Here is a 22,911-nt window from a genome sequence, read left to right as displayed (position 1 = left end):
GGGAATACATTATAATACATAAGATAGTAAAAACACCATGAATTCTTATGTAGAGATTATTTTATTGCGCTGCTTTAATATATAAAGACACAAACTACACAGAACACGTAACATACACAAATCATATAACGGTTACAATGTGATACTTCAGGCACACGGAGACCCTGCATATATATGTATACAAACCCTACTACAATGCTGATACATAATATTGCACTTATTACCGTGTACCAGACAGAGACTCTCCACACACACACATATATATATATATATATATATATATATATATATACACACACACACACACACACTACAAGTTTGTATATGGAAAAGACGGTACAATTTAACATTACCATTCGTCAGCAGTGATCAAACGGTCACAGAATAGGGTGGGGGGGATCTCACTCAAAAGCAGGCATCTAGCTTTATTTACAAGCACCCCAGATAGTCTTTTAAAATAGACAGAAAATCAGACTTACACTCCCTCTGAACCGTCTAGGGTCCGTCCTTCTGCCCTGTCCACATAAACTGCTGTTACTGTCTCAGATCTGCTGCTGTTTCTTCAACTGCTGTTGCTATCGTCTCAACTCGTCTACTTCTTCCTTCTCCTCAGCTCACAACCAAACACCAGCCTGCTGGTTGGCAGCCTTATATTCAGTTCCTAGCCTTCTCTGATTGGTTGCTTTTCCAAGCTCAGAAATCAGCATAGATCCTCCCTGCCTAAATATACCAGCTCAGCCAATCAACTTGAATTTATTAGCATAGACCCTAATCCCGTGTTGATCCTCCTTCTAGCTATTAGCATAAATCCTCCTCCTAGCTCCACCCTTCAGGCATTTTGGAGAGGAAGCTGAGTCATGCTTGTTGAACTCTATTTCACCCCGTCTCTTATCTGCTATTAGTCAATTTAGTCTGTGTCCTTCATTTTGATGTTTTCTAATAGAGAATTATTGCAGTGGCCATTTTGGATTTTTCACTATAAATTATCATGAATTATTACTTATCTAAAGCTATAATTCTAAAATTAACCAGTGTTTTATACAAGCTAAAACATTATGATACTGTCACCACTACTGTTATGCAAATTTGGAGAGGTGATTTTCACAATGTTTTTAAACCCCTCACTAGTTCCCCCCGCCCCCCGCATATCTCTGTCCTAGGTGCTGCAAGGTTTTTCAGAACAGCTAAAAGCAAAATCTCTTGTATCGGTGGTGAGGGAGTGGGGGCACGGCAAAGCATTGGCCCCTCCACCTCCCTCTCCGTTGCTCCTGGAGGTGCAGCCCTGCACCACCCCTGGAGACAGGTGGGGCACAATGCTGCTGGAGCAGAGTGAGTCCTCTTCTCTACCTATGGGGGGGCAGTGGGGCTTCTGCCCTGGGGTGGTTGGGAAGCGGGCTCCAGCGGCAGGACTTAGGGAGCCTGGCTGTGCAGACCAGGCTCCAGCCACGGGGCTTTGGGCGCCAATACCCTTCTCCGGCCGCAGCATTTCAGGCACTGATTCCCAGCTCTGGCCACATGGCTTCATCCACAGGGCTTCAGTTCAGGCTCCAATTCCTGGCTGTGAAAAGTAGCAGCTGAATCATACAAACAAGAGACACTGGCAGAGTTGTACAACAATATTCTCATTGCTGGCAAAACATTGCAGAAGCTCGCTTTTGAGTATTTGTGAGAAATCAAGTCATTTTGTAGCCATAAGCTGTTTTCACTGTGACGCTGGTGAACTTTTCCTATGGGAAATTCAGAAAAGTCTGAGTAGGATTTTACAATTTCCCAGCCTTATGGGGGAAGGGAGGAAGCTGTGGTCCATAGCAAAGATGGGCTATTGACTGGGGTAAAACTTGAAAATACTCATGAATATATGTGAATTGTATTATTATTTGTATTACAGCAGCATCCAGAAATCCCAACTGGACTGGGGGCCTCATCATACTAGTTACTGTACAAATACATACTAAGGCTATGTTTACACTAGCACTTTTGTCCATAAAACTTTTGTTGATCAGGCGGTGTGAAAAAAACACCCCTCTGATCAACAAAAGTTTCATCGACATAGCTACTGTCGCTCATTGGGGGTGATTTTGAGAGGCTACATGGGAGACCTGACAGTGGCTGTGCCACTATAAAGTCCGTAGTGCAGACATAACCTAAGTCACATGGGGGAATTTATCTCTGCAGTCTGGCCCTTTTGAACAAGCTTATTCATAGAACAAAGCGGCTGCAGGACAGTCTAATCTGTATGCAGGTGGCCATCTACAGGAGGCACAGAGGTAGCTCTGCTGGCTCTGCATTCCTGCTCCTACCAGAGGCCCTTGCAAGGGCATGAGTGGCCAGGGTAATCTCACATGGTGATGATTCTGCATTCGTGCAATGGCTCATAAAGGCTAGGGACACAAGCTAGAGCAGCCCTGAAGAATGCCCTAACCTGCGCCAGGCAGGAGCAGAATATGGGAGATACAACCTTTCTCCTTTCTGCCAGTCCAGGGTGAATCTAGCTCATAGTTCTTGCCCTGAAGAGTTTGACCTAGTTTAAGGTTCAATACTACAAGTGGGTGCAACAGACAAAGGGGAATAAGGGATGGGGAGGGACTAGAGCAACAATATAAGAATATACAGTCACACAGGGTAACTGAGTTCACCGATGGCTGGATGTGAATCATTCAGCAGGGTTTTTTCTTTGTAGTAAGTTATGTGAATAAAACAAAAGAAAAAATAATATTGATATCTGTAATCCCTACTGGCCATTGGCCACCTGCCTAGAACTGAAAATGTCTAATGTTGCACTAGACACCAGTTTATGTAGCTGTCCCAAAATTCTGAATGTAACTTAATACCAAAGAACAACTAAACCAGATTTTAAAAGTGTTCAAGTCTAATTTTAAATTCTATTAATTTATGCTTCACACAAGAGTTTTCTTCTACGTTTTATGAATGTAACACATTGATCCAAGTTTTCATCAGGCTTCTGATTTACATGTGACAGTTGCTATCTTAGTTGACTCTGGAAATTGAACAAGGGATCTCTAGACTAGAGCAATAAGCATTCATTTCTACAGCTTGAGCTAAACAGCCAGACTATAGCTAGGGGCTGTAACTGTCTCACATCCTATGTGGATCAGAAACAGCAAAGGACATGTAAAACACACTGATTTGTGACCTAACTTGTGCTTTGTATATTCAGAACCTATCTATACCCCTGTAAACCAGAATTTTTGCACGTACAGATCTGCTAGTTGGCTTGGCAAATTTGTGCAGGCCAAAACAGGGTTGTGCAGCCTCTGTGTCCAAGATTTATAATTATTTTTTATTTTATGGTGTCCAAAAGTGTGCTGGGCACTTTAGAGCACAAACAAACGCCAAAGTCTTTGACCTAAAAAATTTACTATCTGACTAAAGATGTGACCCAAGAAGTGAACTTAGACGGGGAAGATGGGTGAGGAACTGCAAAGGTTACACAGTTACTCAGGTTTTTATGCACATGTTGATCAATACTTTTCAATTTTTTGTTGTTTGGATGAATTATTTCTTATTTGTAGGTGACATGGCAATGTACCGTACGTTGTATAACTGCATAGCCTGTTCATCCTTAAAAATGATTTCCTTTAAATTCTGGTGCTTTGTGGACTCCACCCTCTCTTTCTCATGTCCCTTTTTTGCTTCTTTTGTCTCCTTCTCTCTATCTATCTTCCTTTGTGTTTCTTTTTCTCCCTCTTGCTTAGGGGATTCATCTCCCCCACCCCTTCCTGATCACTCGAGCCAATATTTCTATCATAGAACCTCTTAAAGTATTTTATGAAGCAGATGTTATGGGTAGCATAGCCTGTATATAAGAGACAGCTGTAAAAACACACAAGATGGTCATTGGACAAGAACTTCTAGATGCATAAAATCATTAATTCTAATTTGCAGTGAAACTCTTTTTAGAAACTTTAGCTAATATTTTAATGAATAGGGGGAAAGTTCAGCTTCGGGCTGCATTCCAGGTCTGCTTCCTGAAACAACTCCATTTCCTTTTCACAACAAAGTATGGAGTTGTGATTGTCTTCTTATTGGACATATTGAGGAAACTTTATCTGTACACATCCCTCTTTGTGCATCCTCTCCCTCAGGCATTAGAACAGGTTCCACTCTGAGTTCAACAGAAGCAAGTGCCCAAGATTCTAGCCAAAGACTTTTTTAAAGCAATTTCCAGTGGTCTTCACTGATTGTTATTAAGGCCTGATCCTACAAAGTACTGAGTGCTCTCAACTACATCTCAAGCAGCTGAGTGCAATTAGCAGCACCTCTCAGGAAGTGCTCAGTACCTCACAGGATCAGGCACTAATTCACTCATCTTCAGTTCATTAAACACCAGAGTTGTTTCCAATAAGCAGCAATTCCAGGAGTAGCTGATACTGAGCTGAATGCAGAGTAGATGTGTAAGTGAAGCAGATGAGCATGCAACATGGTATCATTCTAACCTGCCCCTTTCAGTGTCAGCCCCAAAGCTGATATATTACATGACTGCATGTAATAAAATGTCTTTGTTTTAACTATCCTAGGGAAGCTTGAAACTAAACCCTCACAAAACATCTGGTTGAAAACTTTAGTATTTTCATATTAAATGCTTCCTGAAATCTATTTGTATAACTGCTCCATGCAGACTTGCCTCATAGGTTTGGAATAAATAGCTCCTAACTCATTTTGTTATCCTTGCACTGGCTTTGATCTCTCCTGCTGATAACATAACATTTGTAATGGTATTTTTCCAAGTTCAACAGTTAGCTGATATTCCAGACACAATTTTTGAAGACACCATATATACTTTCATATTTCAGCTACATATTGAATCACTTTTCAGGTGTTTATAATACCCCTTTAATGTTTTAAAGCTCTTTTACCTAATACATTTGTCTTTCTCCATTCAATAAACATAATGCAGCATTTTGCTAATGCTTTAGGAGACAATGGCTCCCTTTTTCTGTGTAACAGCTTTGTGGAAGATGCTAACAAGAGATTTACATACCTTTGTGAATAGCATTTATTGCTGGGACTGGTATTTAGAGTATTATGCCAAAGCCCTGGGTGGCTTAAAAAAAAGAATTCATCAGGGGAGTGATAGATTCACCCCACCCCTTCCCATTTAGATACTTGGAATCTAGAGGATGTCTCCTAACAGACTGTGAGTTATAAGGTAAGAAACTTTGATCCTAAATTTGAATTATATTTATACTCCTATTTATATATCAATTTCCAGTCCAAATGGCTGCAAAGCACTTTACCTAATATAAATCTGTCACAATGAAATACAGCAACCAACTTGTACACATCACTGTACACGTTAGTGTGCGAAGGAGAAATTTTAGCCAGAGATCCCTGGAAAAACCTGTTGTGTCTTTTGCTCTTTACACATTATATCTAGTGTGACGGAACCCCCCTGGGTACAGTGGGGTCCAAATAACCATGTTTACTAAATATATATAACATTCAGGGCCTAGCAACATATATACGCTGCTCCTCTGGCAGGGTTCTGGTGGCTTCTGAAACACAGAAGACAGAGAGGGCCACTAGAGGGCTCACAAACTATTTGAAAGTTTACTACTCATTATATACAAAAAAACCATTAAGGCTCCAACCCTGCAAAAACATTCACATGTTCTTAACCTTAAGCACATGAGTGTGCCCCTTGACATCCTATTGGATTTAGTTTCAATTCAAGTCACATGCTTAAGGTTACACAAATATGTAAGGTTTCAGAGTAGCAGCCATGTTAGTCTGTATCCACAAAAAGAACAGGAGTACTTGTGGCACCTTAGGCCTGGTCTACACTAGGCTTTTATGTCGAATTTAGCGCCGTTACATCGAATTAACCCTGCACCCGTCCACACCACGAAGCTATTTAGATCGACATAGAGCTCTCTTAAATTCGACTTCTGTACTCCTCCCCAACGAGAGGAGTAGCGCTAAATTCGAAATGGCCATATCGAATTAGGCTAGGTGTGGATGGAAATCGACGCTAATAGCTCCGGGAGCTATCCCACAGTGCACCACTCTGTTGACGCTCTGGACAGCAGTCCGAGCTCGGATGCTCTGACCAGCCACACCCCGGGAAAATTTGAATTCCTTTTCCTGTCTGGGCAGTTTGAATCTCAGTTCCTGTTTGGACATCGTGGCGAGCTCAGCAGCAGTGGCAACGATGCAGAGCTCTCCAGCAGAGGTGACCGTGCAATCCCAGAATAGAAAGAGGGCCCCAGCATGGACTGATCGGGAAGTCTTGGATCTCATCGCTGTGTGGGGCGATGAGTCCGTGCTTTCAGAGCTGCGCTCCAAAAGAAGGAATGCTAAGATCTACGAGAAGATCTCTAAAGCCATGGCAGAGAGAGGCTACAGCCGGGATGCAACGCAGTGCCGCGTGAAAATCAAGGAGCTGAGACAAGGCTACCAAAAAACCAAAGAGGCAAACGGACGCTCCGGATCCCAGCCCCACACATCCCGTTTCTACGAGGCACTGCATTCTATCCTAGGTGCGGCCGCCACCACTATCCCACCAATGACCGTGGACTCTGAGGATGGGATATTGTCCGCGGCCGGTTCCTCGTCAGACATGTTAGCGGACGGGGAAGATGAAGAAGGAGATGAGGAGGACGAGGCAGTCGACAGCGCTGGCACCGCTGATTTCCCCGACAGCCAGGAGCTCTTCATCACCCTTACCGAGATCCCCTACCAACCGTCCCCATCCCTTACCCCGGACACAGAATCAGGGGAAGGATCAAGCAGTAAGTGCTGTAAACATGTAAACATTTATTTTTAACAGAACTGAATTATTGACAATATTTAAAATGGCTTATTTCCTAAAGTGCTTTAAACATATAAACATTTATCTACAACAAAACTGGAATATTTACAATATCAACAAAGGGTTTCTCATGATTTTTCTGCCTTGTGCTCTTCACTATTTAGTCCCAACTATTTAAAAATTTTTTTACAATGTCCGGTTATTCATGATTATGCAGCCCAAGACGCTCCACTCTTTAGTCCCAGTGCACCTACGCGAAAATCCGGTCAATATGGCCGGGGATAGAGGAGAAATCCTCATAGGAGAACTCCTCGTAGGTCTCATGCAGGTACAGTTCCAGCCTGTTCATCAGGTTCCTGGGTAGGGCGATCTTATTGGGCCCTCCGTGGTAGCACACGTTTCCCCGCCACGCCACAATCAAGTATTCCGGGATCATCGCGCGGCACAGCATAGCAGCATACGGCCCTGGTTTTTGCATGCTTTCCCTCAGCATGCGTTCCTTCTCGCTGTCCGAGATCCTCATGAGGGTGATGTCGCTCATGATGCCCTGCTTTGAATTAGGGAGGGGAATGTTAGTATTGGGACTGCTTTACAGCCACGCGGTGGAGGGAGAGGGGCAGCATACAGGGATCTTTCCCTGGGACAGCCGCGAGGGGGTGGGACAGGGGCCGAGTTCATGCTTGCCTGGTTGCTGGCATTGAGACTGGCATTGCTTTCAATGTGAAAGGAGGCCAGTGCTACTATTAGAGTTTTAAGCAGCCACAAGTCTACGGCTTACCATGATTGCCCGCTACAGAAGTTCAGGTGTCCAGCCACGCTTCTCAGATCACTCCAAGACCACCGCAAGTCCACAGGCACTGAAGGCGAGGGCCGAAAATTCGACCTTGTCCTGAGTGCGCATGTGAGAGGTGGAGTGCATGGTTTTGTTCACAGAGAAAGAGTAGGTTCTTTGTACACAACATCATTTATCTGTCTCAGGAATTCACTCCCTTTTTACCATTCACACAGACACATCTGCGACTGTCTCTCAACCCAGCCTGTCAGCACACTCCCAGAGGCTAGCGCAGATTAGGCGGAGGAAGAAGAAGACGCGTGAAGACATGTTCTCAGAACTAATGGGCTGCTCCCGAGCCCAGGCAGCCCAGCAGACACAGTGGAGGGAGAACTTGTCACAAATGCACCGAGCAGTCATGGAACAGGAGGAGAGGTGGCGCCAGGAGGACCAGCAGGCTACTGAAAAGCTGCTTGGACTAATGAGGGAGCAAACGGACACGCTCCGGCGCCTTGTGGATGTTCTGCAAGACCGGAGGCAGGAGGACAGAGCCCCGCTGCAGTCTATCTCTAACCGCCCTCCCCCGCCACCAAGTCCCACACCCCCCTCACCCAAAGTCCAAAGAAGGAGGGGCGGCAAGGGCCGTTAAAACTTTCAGTCAACCCCTGCAGACTGCTAAGGCACTAGAAGGCTCTCATTCCCCAAAATTTGAAAAGTCCTTTCCTACCCACCTCACACAAGCCCTCGTGCAAGTTTCACCCCCCACGTTTCATGTGTGGTTCATAATAAAATATTTGTTCCTGTTCATTACTGTTTCCATCCTGTTCTTTTGGAGGAGAGTCTGTCTGAAGGGGGGGAAGGGGCTTGGTAATTGGACAGGACAGTCACCTTTAGCAGGGTACAGAGGCGGGGTCAGGTCCAGCATCAGGACACATACACAGTGCAGTCACTGGTTACCCTGGTCAGTCTTGGAGGTGGTTTTCATGTTCTGGGGGGGGGGGTTGCTCTGTGACTTTGTGGCGGGGGAGGGCAGTTACAGATCTTATGCAGCGGTCCTTATCCTGGCTCACAGATCCACGCAGCAGGGGATCTGTAACCCTACTCCCCCTGCCAGAAAGTCACATAGCCGACACATACACGCAGTCCCCCCCGGGAGTGCTGGCAGGCTCCATTGAAATAACCAGTCCACCAGTGCGGAGCCTGTCATTCCGGGAGTTTAGAAGCATCATTTGCATCAGAACACTAAACCCGCCCCCCGCCACAGTCTGCGTCCCCGGTTTAAAACATTCCCGCGAAAACAGCAATACAGACAAGGGTGTTCATTAACAAAATAGAACTGATTTTATTTTTTGGGAAGGGGAAGGGGGTGAAGGGGGTATGTAACTGGAGAGGATAGTCAAAATGAACTGGGTAAAGAAACGGGGGCAGGTTCAGCTTTTCTGTACACAAACTGAAAAGTCACAGGTTGCCCTGCTCACTCAGGAACCTAGCTTTCAAAGCCTCCCAGATGCACAGCGCGTCCCGCTGGGATCTTCTAATCGCCCGGCTGTCTGGCTGGGCGTAATCAGATGCCAGGCTACTTGCCTCAACCTCCCACCCCGCCATAAAGGTCTCCCCCTTGCTCTCACAGAGATTGTGGAGCACACAGCAAGCTGCTATAACAATGGGGATATTGGTTTCACTGAGATCACAGCGAGTCAGTAAGCTTCTCCATCTCCCTTTGAGACGGCCAAAAGCACACTCCACCACCATTCTGCACTTGCTCAGACGGTAGTTGAACAGTTCTTTTTCTGTGTCCAGGGCGCCAGTATAGGGCTTCATGAGCCAGGGCATTAGCAGGTAGGCTGGGTCCCCGAGGATCACTGTAGGCATCTCCACATCCCCAAGAGTTATTTTGTGGTCTGGGAAGTAAATACCTTCCTGCAGCCGTCTAAACAGACCAGAGTTCCTGAACACGCAAGCGTCATGAACCTTGCCCGGCCATCCGACGTTGATGTTTGTAAAACGTCCCCGATGGTCCACCAGTGCTTGCAGCACCATTGAAAAGTAGCCCTTTCTGTTGATGTACTGGCTGGCCTGGTGGTCCGGTCCCAGGATAGGGATGTGAGTCCCATCGATAGCCCCACCGCAGTTTGGGAATCCCATCGCGGCAAAGCCATCTATGATGACCTGCGCGTTTCCCAGGGTCACTACCTTTGGGAGCAGTACCTTCACGATTGCCTTGGCTACTTGCATGACAACAACCCCCACGGTAGATTTGCCCACACCAAAGTGGTTCGCGACTGACCGGTAGCTGTCCGGCGTTGCAAGCTTCCAGAGGGCTATGGCCACTCGCTTCTGGACAGTCAGGGCTGCTCGCATCCGGGTGTCATTGCGCTTCAGGGCAGGGGACAGCAACTCACAAAGTTCGAGGAAAGTCCCCTTCCGCATGCGAAAGTTTCGCAGCCACTGGGATTCATCCCAGACCTGCAGCACTATGCGGTCCCACCAGTCCGTGCTTGTTTCCCGGGCCCAGAATCGCCGTTCCACAATATCCACATGACCCATTGCCACCGTGATGTCCTGGGCGCTGGGGCTCATGGTTTCTGACAGCTCTGTGCTACTCTCCGACTTCAGGCCATCACGGCGGTGTCGTAGCCTCCTCGCCTGATTTCTCTGCATCTGCCTCAGGGAAAGGTGTATGATAAGCTGCGAGGTGTTGAGAACGGCCACAACTGCAGCGATGGTCGCAGCGTGATCCATGATCGCAGTGCTGTGGCGTCCGCGCTGTCACAGATCAGAAAAGTGCGCGAACTGATTTCCCGCCGGCGCTTTCATGGAGGGAGGGAGGGCGTTAGTGACGGACGGATGACGACACATTTTTTTACCCAGAAGGCATTGGCGGCTCGACCCAGAATTCCAATGGGCAGCGGGGACTGCGGGAACTGTGGGATAGCTGCCCACAGTGCACCACTTCCAATATCGACGCTCGACCCGTTAGTGTGGACTCACAAAGTCGAATTACTCTCCTTAGTGTGGACACACACGTTCGACTTTGCAATATCGATTCCACATATTCGATTTAAGTAAAATCGAACTACCCTCGTAGTGTAGACATACCCTGAGAGACTAACAAATTTATTAGAGCATAAGCTTTCGTGGGCTACAGCCCACTTCTTCGGATGCATATAGAGTGAAACATATATTGAGGAGATATATATACACACATACAGAGAGCATGAACAGGTGGGCGTTGTCGTACCAACTCTGAGAGGCCAATTAAGTAAGAGAAAAAAAACTTTTGAAGTGATAATCAAGATAGCTCAGTACAGACAGTTTGATAAGAGGTATGAGAATACTTACAAGGGGAGATAGATTCAATGTTTGTAATGGCTCAGCCATTCCCAGTCCTTATTCAATCCTGAGTTGATTGTGTCTAGTTTGCATATCAATTCCAGCTCAGCAGTCTCTCGTTGGAGTCTGTTTTTGAAGTTTTTCTGTTGTAAGATAGCCACCCGCAGGTCTGTCATTGAATGGCCAGACAGGTTAAAGTGTTCTCCCACTTGTTTTTGAGTGTTATGATTTCTGATGTCCGATTTGTGTCCATTAATGGAAAAGAAGCCCTTGAGGAATTCCACCATGATTTCAATAATTTCCATCCCACCATCAACCTCAGCCTAGATCAATCCACACAAGCGGTCCATTTCCTGGACACTACTGTGCTAATAAGCGATGGTCACATAAATACCACCCTATACCGGAAACCTACTGACCGCTACACTTACCTACATGCCTCCAGCTTCCATCCAGGACACACCACACGATCCATTGTCTACAGCCAAGCTCTAAGATATAACCGCATTTGCTCCAATCCCTCAGATAGAGACAAGCACCTACAAGATCTCTATCAAGCATTCTTAAAACTACAATACCCACCTGCTGAAGTGAAAAAACAGATTGACAGAGCCAGACGAGTACCCAGAAGTCACCTCCTACAAGACAGGGCCAACAAAGAAAATAACAGAACACCACTAGCTGTCACCTTCAGCCCCCAACTAAAACCTCTCCAGCGCATCATCAGAGATCTACAACCTATCCTGAAAGATGATCCTTTACTCTCACAGATCTTGGGAGACAGACCTGTCCTCGCTCACAGACAACCCCCCAACCTAAAGCAAATACTCACCAGCAACCACACATCACTGAACAAAAACACTGACCCAGGAACCTATCCTTGTAACAAAGCCCGATGCCAACTCTGTCCACATATCTATTCAAGTGACACCATCATAGGGCCTAATCACATCAGCCATACCATCAGGGGCTCGTTCACCTGCACATCTACCAATGTGATATATGCCATCATGTGCCAGCAATGCCCCTCTGCCATGTACATTGGCCAAACCGGACAGTCTCTACGCGAAAGAATTAATGGACACAAATCTGACATCAGGAATCATAATACTCAAAACCAGTGGGAGAACACTTTAACCTGTCTGGCCATTCAGTGACAGACCTGCGGGTGGCTATCTTACAACAGAAAAACTTCAAAAACAGACTCCAAAGAGAGACTGCTGAGCTGGAATTGATATGCAAACTAGACACAATCAACTCAGGATTGAATAAGGACTGGGAATGGCTGAGCCATTACAAACATTGAATCTATCTCCCCTTGTAAGTATTCTCACACTTCTTATCAAACTGTCTGTACTGAGCTATCTTGATTATCACTTCAAAAGTTTTTTTTCTCTTACTTAATTGGCCTCTCAGAGTTGGTAAGACAACTCCCACCTGTTCATGCTCTCTGTATGTGTGTATATATATCTCCTCAATATATGTTTCACTCTATATGCATCCGAAGAAGTGGGCTGTAGCCCACGAAAGCTTATGTTCTAATAAATTTGTTAGTCTCTAAGGTGCCACAAGTACTCCTGTTCTTTTTACATATATGTAAGTTTTTGCAGGATCAGGATCTATTTCTTAAAAGAACCTTGGGATCTTTGATGTCATTATATAGCACTTAATTTATTGATCCTGAAAGACTAGGTTGACACTGCCTAGTTAAGAGAGTATAGGTATTCCAAACTTGGTGTTTAGTCCATTAGGCTATCCCAAGTAGGAGTTTGAAGATGCCTGATATGAAAGCAACTCTTCTATCCTATGAACAAATTATGTTCATACAATATAAATGAAAGAAACTTACAATGACTCCATACTGCAGGAAATTCCTATATTTCAACATCTGTTTTTGTCCTGAGTCAAGGCAACGGATTTAGATTATTAAATCTAATGGATCAATAACAGGGATAAATGTGGTGCACAATGGCAATTGTTATCTGGCTGGGGAGCAGGGCCCATAGTGCAGAATGAGGGCACAAGGAACTCAGAGCTACAACTCCCATGAAGCACTACGGTAGCTCAGGCTTACAGAGATTAATGCCTACCAAACCCGAAGTGAAATATTTCATTTGAACTTTCTGAACATAAAATTCCCCCCAAATCAATCCTGTCTTGTGGAAAATTTCAATTTAGCTGAAACCCCATTTTCAAACAGGAAAATGTTTCATTTGAAATTTTTTGACCAGCCCTAATTATAACATATTTATTTTGATAAAATATAGCATTAGTGGGATTTCAGACTATGAAAAACAGCCCAACCCTGCAATCCTTTACTCATACAAATAGTCCCAATGGGCCTAGAGGCACGAATAAGTGTTTCAGAATCATTCAATAATTAATAGTAGCAGAAATGTGGGCTGAATTTTAGGATGTTACAGAAATTTTCTTGTTATAGATGTAGTGCATTCAATGCAATGTAAAAACTGATCAGGGTAGTATAATAGTGTGGTAAAACATGATATGTTGTGGATGAATATATTGTCCAAAGTCAAGAGTACAGTATTACGAGAAAGACCACTGCAAACTGTAGGCAACACATAGAAGATTTGTCAGCCCAAGTTCGGAAAAGTTTGAAATGTACATAATAGGACAGGGCAGATAGAACCTGAAGAGTTAAAAAAGTAAAGTTAAGCCATTCCAAATATGAAACTTGCTGATAAAATTTGTGTAAAGTTTGTAAAGTTAAAACTCAAGAGTGCTGATTTGAGATTAGTAGGACTGCACATTAATAACAGGACTTTCTCAAGTGTGAAAGGATGAGTCCTTTGGAGTCTCCTCAATCCAAAAGTTAGTTCTTTAGATCAGTGGTTCTCAATAGGGCCGGCTCCAGGCACCAGCTTACCAAGCAGGTGCTTGGGGCGGCCACTTTGGAGAGGGGCGGCACGTCCAGCTGTTCGGCGGCAATTCGGCAGACGGTCCCTCACTCCTGCTCGGAGCGAAGGACCTTCCGCCGAATTGCCGCCGCAGATCGCAATTGCGATCGCGGCTTTTTTGTTTTGTTTTTTGTTTTTGTTTGTTTGGCTGCTTGGGGCGGCCAAAACCCTGGAGCCGGCCCTGGTTCTCAACCAGGGGTCCGCGGCCCCTTGAGGGCTATGAGCTGGTTCCAGGGGACCACAGGGCCCCACGGCAGAAGCCTGGTGCCCCCATGGGGCTGAAACCTGGAATGGAGCCGCAGGGAGCCCCAAGCCCCAGCACTCCCCATGGGGCTGAAGCCGGAGCCACGGGGCTGAAGCCCAGAGCCCTGGCACCCCAGCAGGGCTGAAGCTGGGAGCAGAGCCATGGGGCTGAAGCCCAGAGTCCCGGCACCCCCACTGTCTAAAGCCCAGAACCCCAATGCCCCCATGGGCCTGAAGCCCTGAGCTCCCCCCCTGAAACTCCGGCACCCCACGGGGCTGAAGCCCCGAGGGCCTCCTCTGCCTGGTGGCTGAAGTCCGGAGCCCCGAGTCCCCCACTCTGTGGCTGAAGCCCCAAGGACCCTTCTCTCCCTCTCTGCTCCCCCCGCACTGGGCCCTGGAGTTCTTATAGCATGTTGGGGGGGGGCCTCCGAAAGAAAAAGGGACCCCTGCTTTAGATTAACTCTGATAAAATATTTGATTTTTCCAAATGATCTAATATTGACCCTTGTCCTCATCCATGCCAATATTTCTTTATTTCCTGTTTCATCTTAACTTGCCATCCTATATTTTGCTAAATTAACTTATTTTTTTTCTTTTCCCAGTCAGTTGAATTTCTCTCTAGAGATCCCTTGGCTGCTTAGACCATCGCTTTGCTATTATATATTTGTAAATAATAAAAAAGCCAAAGGCCAGGTTTTATTTTCCTCATAGAAAATGAAAAACAGGAAACTAATCCCCATTTGTGTTTAGACTACATAATGGGTTAGTAAAACATAAACAAACATTTCTGAGTAAAATCTGTGTAATTTCTAAGGAGATGTAACATCCAGGGTACTATAATGTGTGATGTTGACTCTTCGAAGGAAGACATGCACAAGGAACTCTGTACCAGACAAGGGTTTCAGCACCATAAAAGTCCTGTTATAGATATCCTTGTGGGGCCATACCTCTGAATGCCTCAGAGGAGTGCTTGGCACCAGCCCTAAATAGGGCATTTGCCAAGAAGTTCTATTGTGAATGAGCAACTGGTGGACCCAATGTCCCCAAACTTCTATGTGTAGGCTCAGAAGAGGGAGGCACTGCAGCTCTTTATTGTCCCTGCAATGTGGTGGTGGATTCCTTCTCCCAATTTGCCATGGTTTCCCCCACACAAAGCTTGTAACTACTGACCATTTTTGACTGAATGGAATATGTTTCTCTCTAGATAGAGTCGATTGGCTTTTGACTGGCCAGCACTAGACTTACTATATGAACAAACTGAAAATAAAGAAAGAGAGGGGATATAGTCATTTTTAAAAGGAAAAAAATTAAAAGTAGAGAAAAATCTTCCCTGATTAGGATCCTGTTCGGGGTGTCGGGCCAATAATGTACAATTCAAAATCTTCACTAAAGAGTCCAGACTCTCTGCCTGTGTGAGCATAGCTTCTACAGACATTGAAGAGAGGAGATACAGAGAGTGCCAAATCCTGACACCTGTACTTGATCGAAGTAGACAGGCTGGCTGTGGGCTCTTACCCAGCACTCTCACAGGAGGCAGGGGTACAGGATATGTGTAGTAGTGAATCCTGTGGTATCTGGTTCATTCCCTCGAGTTCTCTGTGATATGCCAGACACCACATCACCAAGAACACAGAAGTCCTGGACCTCTGGAAAGGCATGTTTCCTGACTGATAGCAGAATACCAAATGATCAATAATCCAGCAGGGATGCTGCTGTCAGTAAGTCAACATTTAACATATACCAAGGCCAAAATTTTCAGACTAGACCAGCGATTCACGGAATTTTAATATTTGGCTGTCCAACTTAAAACACTTGCTTTTCAGACCACTTGAACACCTGCCATTCCCACAGACTTTGATTGCAGTCACAGGTGCTCAATACTTCTGAAAATCTGGCTAACGTGTCTCAAGTGGGGCATCCAAAAATGGAAGCACCTAAAATCTCTAGAAACTTTTGGCCCAGATGGCTAAATTTTGCAATGTAGATCTGGAGGCAGATTCCAGTACAAATATGTGTTTAAAAACAAAAACAAATAAACAAAAAACCACCTCCCTAAATAGTGTGGATTATGTTTGATCTTGACCTTCATTCACGGCATTTAGTTGTTATGGCCTCTAAGGTAAAAACATATTCAGGACATTTTAAAATGTGATTACAATACATGAACTTCTTACATTTTGTGTATTTTAATGGATTCCCACTTCTCTCCTCCACTTTGACTTCAGTAGGGAACTGCACTTGCACATCACAATGTGGAATATAGATTGACAGTAACACATCATATAGATGTTATTAGTTAACTTAAATATTTGATTTCAATATTTAGCAACATATGTACCTAAGATTCTGCAAATCTTTCACACATGTTAATTTGCATAGTAATTAAAAATCACGCAAGTATAAACATAGAGCTGTAACAATGTACAAAATAAGATCCATTCATGTCCTATCAGGCTATTCTCATATGTACACCTGTATTTGGATCAGGAGTTCTTTTGATTCCTGAATTTTATTTGCTGTTTTTTGTTATTGTCTTACTGGATATTTTTCTAGCATATGAAAATGAAGTTATTTTAAAATAATTAAAGGTAGAAATCTTTAGCTAAAGTAATTTTAATAAATTCACTCAGATACCCTCTACCACAAGCTGTAGATCTTTTCTGACTTAAAAAGGAAATAATTCAAGAAGCCACTGGTCAAAAATACTAGGGTCACTAGCTAATGGGAAATAGAAAATCCATGTTATGTCCAAAACTCCCTCTAGTGTTTATTTTTGCTTGTAAGCATGGGCAAGTCTTAAATCTGAAACAGAGGGAAATCCTATAGCCTAATCACAAAATGTCTCATTAATAGGATTAAGTACCTTGTCATCAGATAAGTAGAACATTCAAAATCCCTGACACACATGAAAATTAGATCAGAACTCAGTCTGATTCCTTCTTGACGCTGGGAACAATTTTTACAAAGGAGATATTTCAGTATTAGTGGTAAATATATGCTATTTTCTAGATTCATTTGGTTAACTAGTTTGTACTTCTTTGCAAAGTTATTGTTCATCTGCTATTGATGGAAATATAAAAGTGAATCCATGCCATAAATATACCTTAGTTTATATATAAACTTGTAACTGATATCATTACTTTTGCTTTGGATAGGGTGTATTGTCTAAAAAAAGGAGCGTAAGTATTGTCTTTCATTTGATTAAATGAGAACTTGTAATTACAAAATAAACCCCTTTATGCTATAGCTGTGTATGAAGGGGAACTAAAGTAAATGACTTTCTTTTTCCTTAACTTACTGCATAGAAATATGTTTCAGTTCATTGATGTATTTTTGATTCATATAATTAATTCATTTCCCAATTTCTTGCCACATCTATTCTTTACTTTTAACACATTTAGCATGATTTTGAATGACAGTGGCAAATACAATTAGGTTACAAAAGAACCACCTTTTTGGAGATGAAGAAGGAAGTAATAGCCTAGAAGATTTTCTTTCGTAATATGGCATGTGTATATAGTAGAAATACATTTATATTCCTGAACTAGTAACTAAAATGAGTAAAAATAATACATTGTGGTGTCAGTATTTAAGATTTTTTGTGAATTGGAAGAAAGTAAGAGTGAGCTGAATAAAATTTACTATGCTCTATAATAAACTAATATAAAAAACAAGGGACCTGATTCTGATTTCAGTTATACCACTTTACTCTTGACTCAATGGATTTACACTACTTCAAATGCGATCAGAATCCAGCCTGCTGTAGAAAGAGAGAACCTTACTAATGTGTTTTAATTAATCATAACATTCAGATGTGTATTATATAAAAGAGAAAAAAAATATTCAAGACAGGCTTTTATCACATTTTTAACATTATTTAATAAGTTTGGAAATAGTGTTAGAATTTTCCCAGATATTGCTGCTGCTTTTATTTAGGTATAAGTCTGAGTACTCCTTTGAAGTCTAGTATTGGTGCTGTACAAGATCTACAGCTACTGTATTTGTATTGAGTGAAAAAGGGCTAGTCTTTGAGATGTCCCAGAAAGGAGCTTCAGAATGTTTATTCAGGTAATTTCATGGAGCACAAGGAACAAAAAAGGGTATATTTGACAGAAACGGGTTGCCTGAATTGGGCCCATTGACTTCAATGGCAAAATTTTCAGATTCCGTGGGAGCAGGATCAGCCTCCTGTATTACAGTACTTGTATTACAGAATCTTAGGACGCACACTTACTAATATGAGTAGCCCCACTGAAGCCAATGGAACTGCTCATCATGGTAATAAGCACTAAACTTGATAGTAAGTATTTGCATGATGGGTCTCTAATGTTTTACATTTAACTTCTATTAATTATTCTACTCCTTATTCAGAGAGAACATGAAGTTGCGTTGGCTATTTCTGATATACCTGTTATGGCTGAGGGGCCATCAGTGTCCACCTATAAAGGAGGAGGAAATCAATCCATGGGAACACCTGAAAAGTATGTATGCTTTTACTATTAAGTATGGATTGAAAGCTCCTGGGCCCATTTCTGCAATGAGATCTGCATGGGAGGGCCTTTGCTCCCACACGGAGTCCCACTGAAGTCAATAGGGTTCTGCACAGAAGTCTGCCCATGCAGATCCAATTGCAAGTGTGGGGCCTTAAGATGTGTGACATTGGTGGTTTCTAGTGATGCTTGAAATAAAGCACCCACAAAGCATATTCATTATAAATTCCTATTTTAAGGGGGTCCATAAAAATTGAAACTATTTATACAAGGGATCACTGAAGGTAGCTCATTTTTCCTTTTTATTTCTTATTTTCCAGGTATAATTTTTTAAAATAGTGTCTTTCTTAAATTACTGGAGTAAAAGCTGAAAACTAAATTGTATTCAACAGGGTTTGGATTATTTAATTTAATTTGTTTAAATGAAATTTTGCAAGTTTTCCAGAACAATATGTTGGACCCCTTTGCTGTTAAAAGTTATTAAAATGATAAAAATACCTTTGGTTTAAAAGCATCTATAGTGCATTTTGGAAGTGTTTTTATTTTGCCGCTTACTACAAAAAGGACCAATTATGAACATATAAACCAGACTGGGGCAAAGAAATATACATATATCAGACAAAAAGTGAGGGGAAAGAAAGATATGAAAAGAGAAAAGAATAATGTATGAAAGTGCATTTTATAATTTCATATGCGACATATACTTCACTTGTTTTCTGTAGTTCCCATTGATGTCGATGGGATTTCTGTACAGGGAACAAATGCAGATTATGTCTCAAGCATGATAGCATGATTTTTGTTTTTAAAACATGGGCCAAACTGAGTTGCCACTGAAGTCAATGTTCATTTTGCCATTGACGTTCAGCAGGAGCGTGATAAAGCCCTATATTCTTATGGGAATTGAATTAAGATTCTTCTAAACTATATTTAAAAAAAAAAGTTAAGAGAAGTAGTTAGGATTAAAAATAAATATGTCAGCTAAGTAGAAACAGGTGGCTGAGGATTAACCTGAACTAGATCAAATTAAGCTACAATAGGAGCATATATCTGATCAACAGAAGGCTTTGGGCCAAATCCTCAGCTGGTGTAAGTCATCTTAGCTCCACTAACTTCAGCTTGCACCAGCTAAGGATATAGTCTTTTGTCTGCTTAGAAATGTAGAGCCATTTAATTATCCCTGGTTATCAAGTGCATTACGGCAATACTGCAATTAGGCCCCATTTTAAAATCTGGTTCGTTTTAAAATTTGGTCTGTTTTTTTAGTTTTATCTGAAGTTGGTGAGAAATATGTAGACGAAGAGGTAAAGAAAGCTCTGGTAGGCATTAAGCAGATGAAAGTTATGATGGAAAGAAATGAAGATAAACATGTACATCTGATGAAAACCTTGAAGAAGAGCAGTGGAGAAAAGCAGGTAACTGTAAATGGTAATTAAAATCTAAGGAATTATATATGATCATTTTTATATTGTTACTTGTCCCAATCAGAGACATTATGGGCTAGGTCATCACTTTGTGATACAGCCCGTAGTAAGAGGGGCACAGTTTTATGCTCCCCATTGAGAAAAATCTGTGATTCAGGAAGTCATAATCTCCCTCCTGGTTTCTCCATGCCTCCGGGAAGGAGGTAAACTGAATGCCTGGTGCAGTGTATGCCTCCCGACATGGCAACACAACTACGCCACTGAGCACCTTGCGGGAGATGGAGTGGAGTCAAGGCTCTGCTCATTTCTGCCCCCTTCCACCACTTCCCACCCATTTGCATGGGGGGATCAGGTCATAGCGGCTCTGCATAGCCTACTGCTCCCAGAGCACTAGAAGCAGCAGTATGGCACACCAGTGCAACGGGTGCCTTACGTCCCCTTACTCCCTGGTACTGGAACACAAGATGAGCCACGCTCTGGCCCTATACAATTACATTTCAATATTATTTAGAATACTAACTCTCATATTTGCCAATTTCTTAGGGAAGAAGACTAGGTCTTCCCATATGTATGTTTGCAAAACGGGGATCCAATTGTAATGGGGCCCTCTGGGTGCTAGAGCAATATAAATAGTAAATGATAATATTGCGCAAATATCTGTTGGACAATTATAACATCTTTCAAGTTTTGTGGCATTATTCATTATAAATAAGCTATCTGTGAACTTTCCCTTTGACTCATAGTATGGGATTTGTCATCCGCGTCACATAATACTACATTTTGCTCACTGATTTGGGGATTGAAACATTTTAAAAAAGAGACCAACAAATGACATAACAAGTATTCTTGTTCATGTACCAATACCCTGATTTACGTGCATTCATAAGGAGAACAATTATGCCAAAAAAACTGTGCAAATACAACACCATTCATGTGAATGGTTGTAAAGGGTAAATGAAATATGGCACAACACTCCTGAGCCAAAGCTGGCACTAGGTTTGCAGTATTTGATCAGCTTTAGTTATGTCCCTAATTTGTCTATGACTTCCGTCTGCTAGCAGTGACTGGCTTGCTCAGATACTCAAGCTGAGAAAATCCAAACCGTTATATAGTTTAGGATTCCTTAGCTCAAACCTGACAATTCAAAGACCCAAACTGGATGAGCATCGTTTGCACTCGAAGTCCATAAGCATTACTTCATTCATGTCACATTCAAGAGTAATGAAAATATATAAGGATTAATAGAGCTTTCATGGTACAAAACATTTCTTATATATAAGAAAGAGAAGTTAGAAAAAGGGCAGTTCAGCAACAACAAAAAAGGTTAAATAGGCAAGTCGTTATACAAGGCATAATTACATTAACGTGGACTCCCTCCATAGATTTATAAACCCATAGATAAGGAGTTCTGAATTGGAAGTGGGGCATCATGAATTTACAATCTAAAAGGATGTAGTCTCTAAGGGAGCCATTGCTTTACAATGTTATCTCTTCTCAGAGCTGACTGTGCATATCCAGGCTGTCTCTCAAGTAGCTGTGGGAAATGCGAGTCCTGCAGTAAATGCAGCCATTAGACTCTGTTGGTGGAACTGAAAAAATACAATTGCAGAGAGAATGACCTGACTGTGTGTTGTGCTGCATGAAGTATTCAATGTACTGTTTATTCTGAGGATCATGATTTATTTACAAAGCAATCCTTCCCCACCAACCAAGACTACATTAAAATATTGCACAAATGAGGACACATAAAACAAATAACACAAATACAAGAGCTGTTAACCCCCCCTCCCTGCACCAAGTATGCTCTTACAGTGTATACAAGTTCTTTTTCAAGGACCTTGTCCCCATTGTAATGAGCCAACTGCCTCCTGCTGCCAGAATCCAGAAAGGAACAAGCCTGGCTAATAAATAAGTTAAGGGGAGCATGTGTACTTCCGAAGAACCTGGAATTTTGTTTGGAAATTTAAAGTATTAAGAAGTGCACTGCACTGGCAGAGAGAGGCCACCCACCTCTAACCCCTGTCTGGTGCTGAGAGCTTTCCCTTCTGTTCCAGTGCCAGCTTCATTTTGAAGTGCTTATCCTAATCAGTGCTTGGCTTTGTGCTCTAACACATGTAAAATGAAGCATAAATTAGAACAAACCCTGTAGAAAGTACCATGCATCTGTGCAGTGCAGAAAGAGCTCCTAACATCTGGCAAATAGAAGGGGAAGAAATGCTCTCACTCCAGGCTTTTAATCAATAAAAGCCAATAGAGGGGAAATTCAATACTTCTCCATATTTCTTTGTAAAGAAGGAGTTTATAGACAGCAGGAGCTTAGATCACTGAAATATTTGGGCTAAAGGAATGCAGTATTAACAAATGGAACAAAAGGGAATATTAGCTAAATGGGAGAGTGTTCTGGAATACTGTATGGGAAAATAAAAAATTGAGGTTATAGGCATGAGGGGCTGAACTCGGGCCTCTCCATAGCCTTGGCCTCAGCACACCCTCTGAGATAGAAATGGATCTCAGAGATCTACCGGGTTTCGTGGGCTATGTCCGCTAAGGGAAAGACATCAGGGAAACTGTCGTAAGGGGAACTTTACAGAATTTCCAGCCTCCTCCACATGCAATTCAGGCAGAGGGGCTATCTGGCCCTTTGTTAGGGACGAAGGATAAACCACAAATAACTACAGAGAACTTAATTACTGGTGGGCTGGGATGAGTGTTTCACTAATGTGAAAACTGGAATTAATTAAGTGAACAAATTGTGAACCTTTTTCTCAATTAGGAAGCTCTGAGGCTTATGGACGAAGTGAAAGAACAATTAGAGGAAGAAGAAAGACAATGTCAGGCGTCTCTGAGAAATCTCTGGGATGAATGTAAAACTTGTTTAGAAAGTAACTGCATGAGATTTTATACAACCTGCCAGCAAGGTCTGTCAACATTTACAAGTAAGGTAAGAAGGAAGTCAGCCTCC

At 42.8% G+C, this 22,911-nt stretch overlaps 1 protein-coding gene across 1 annotated transcript in view; it reads left to right on the top strand.

Moving 5' to 3' along the window:
- Positions 1-18,416: 18,416 nt before the first annotated feature.
- Positions 18,417-22,911, top strand: part of CLUL1 (clusterin like 1) — a 12,948-nt gene continuing 8,453 nt past the window's right edge. Inside the window, exons 1-3 of the mRNA XM_029913470.1 lie at positions 18,417-18,519; positions 19,792-19,940; positions 22,723-22,890. Coding sequence (XP_029769330.1) covers positions 18,417-18,519; positions 19,792-19,940; positions 22,723-22,890 — 420 coding nt within the window. The remainder of the gene's footprint in view (positions 18,520-19,791; positions 19,941-22,722; positions 22,891-22,911) is intronic.

This window comes from Terrapene carolina, unplaced genomic scaffold (genome assembly GCF_002925995.2).
Source record: "Terrapene carolina triunguis isolate 2854851 unplaced genomic scaffold, T_m_triunguis-2.0 Scaffold58, whole genome shotgun sequence".
In the NCBI taxonomy this organism is placed as follows: domain Eukaryota; kingdom Metazoa; phylum Chordata; order Testudines; family Emydidae; genus Terrapene; species Terrapene triunguis.
This window is presented reverse-complemented; position numbering and strand designations above follow the sequence as displayed.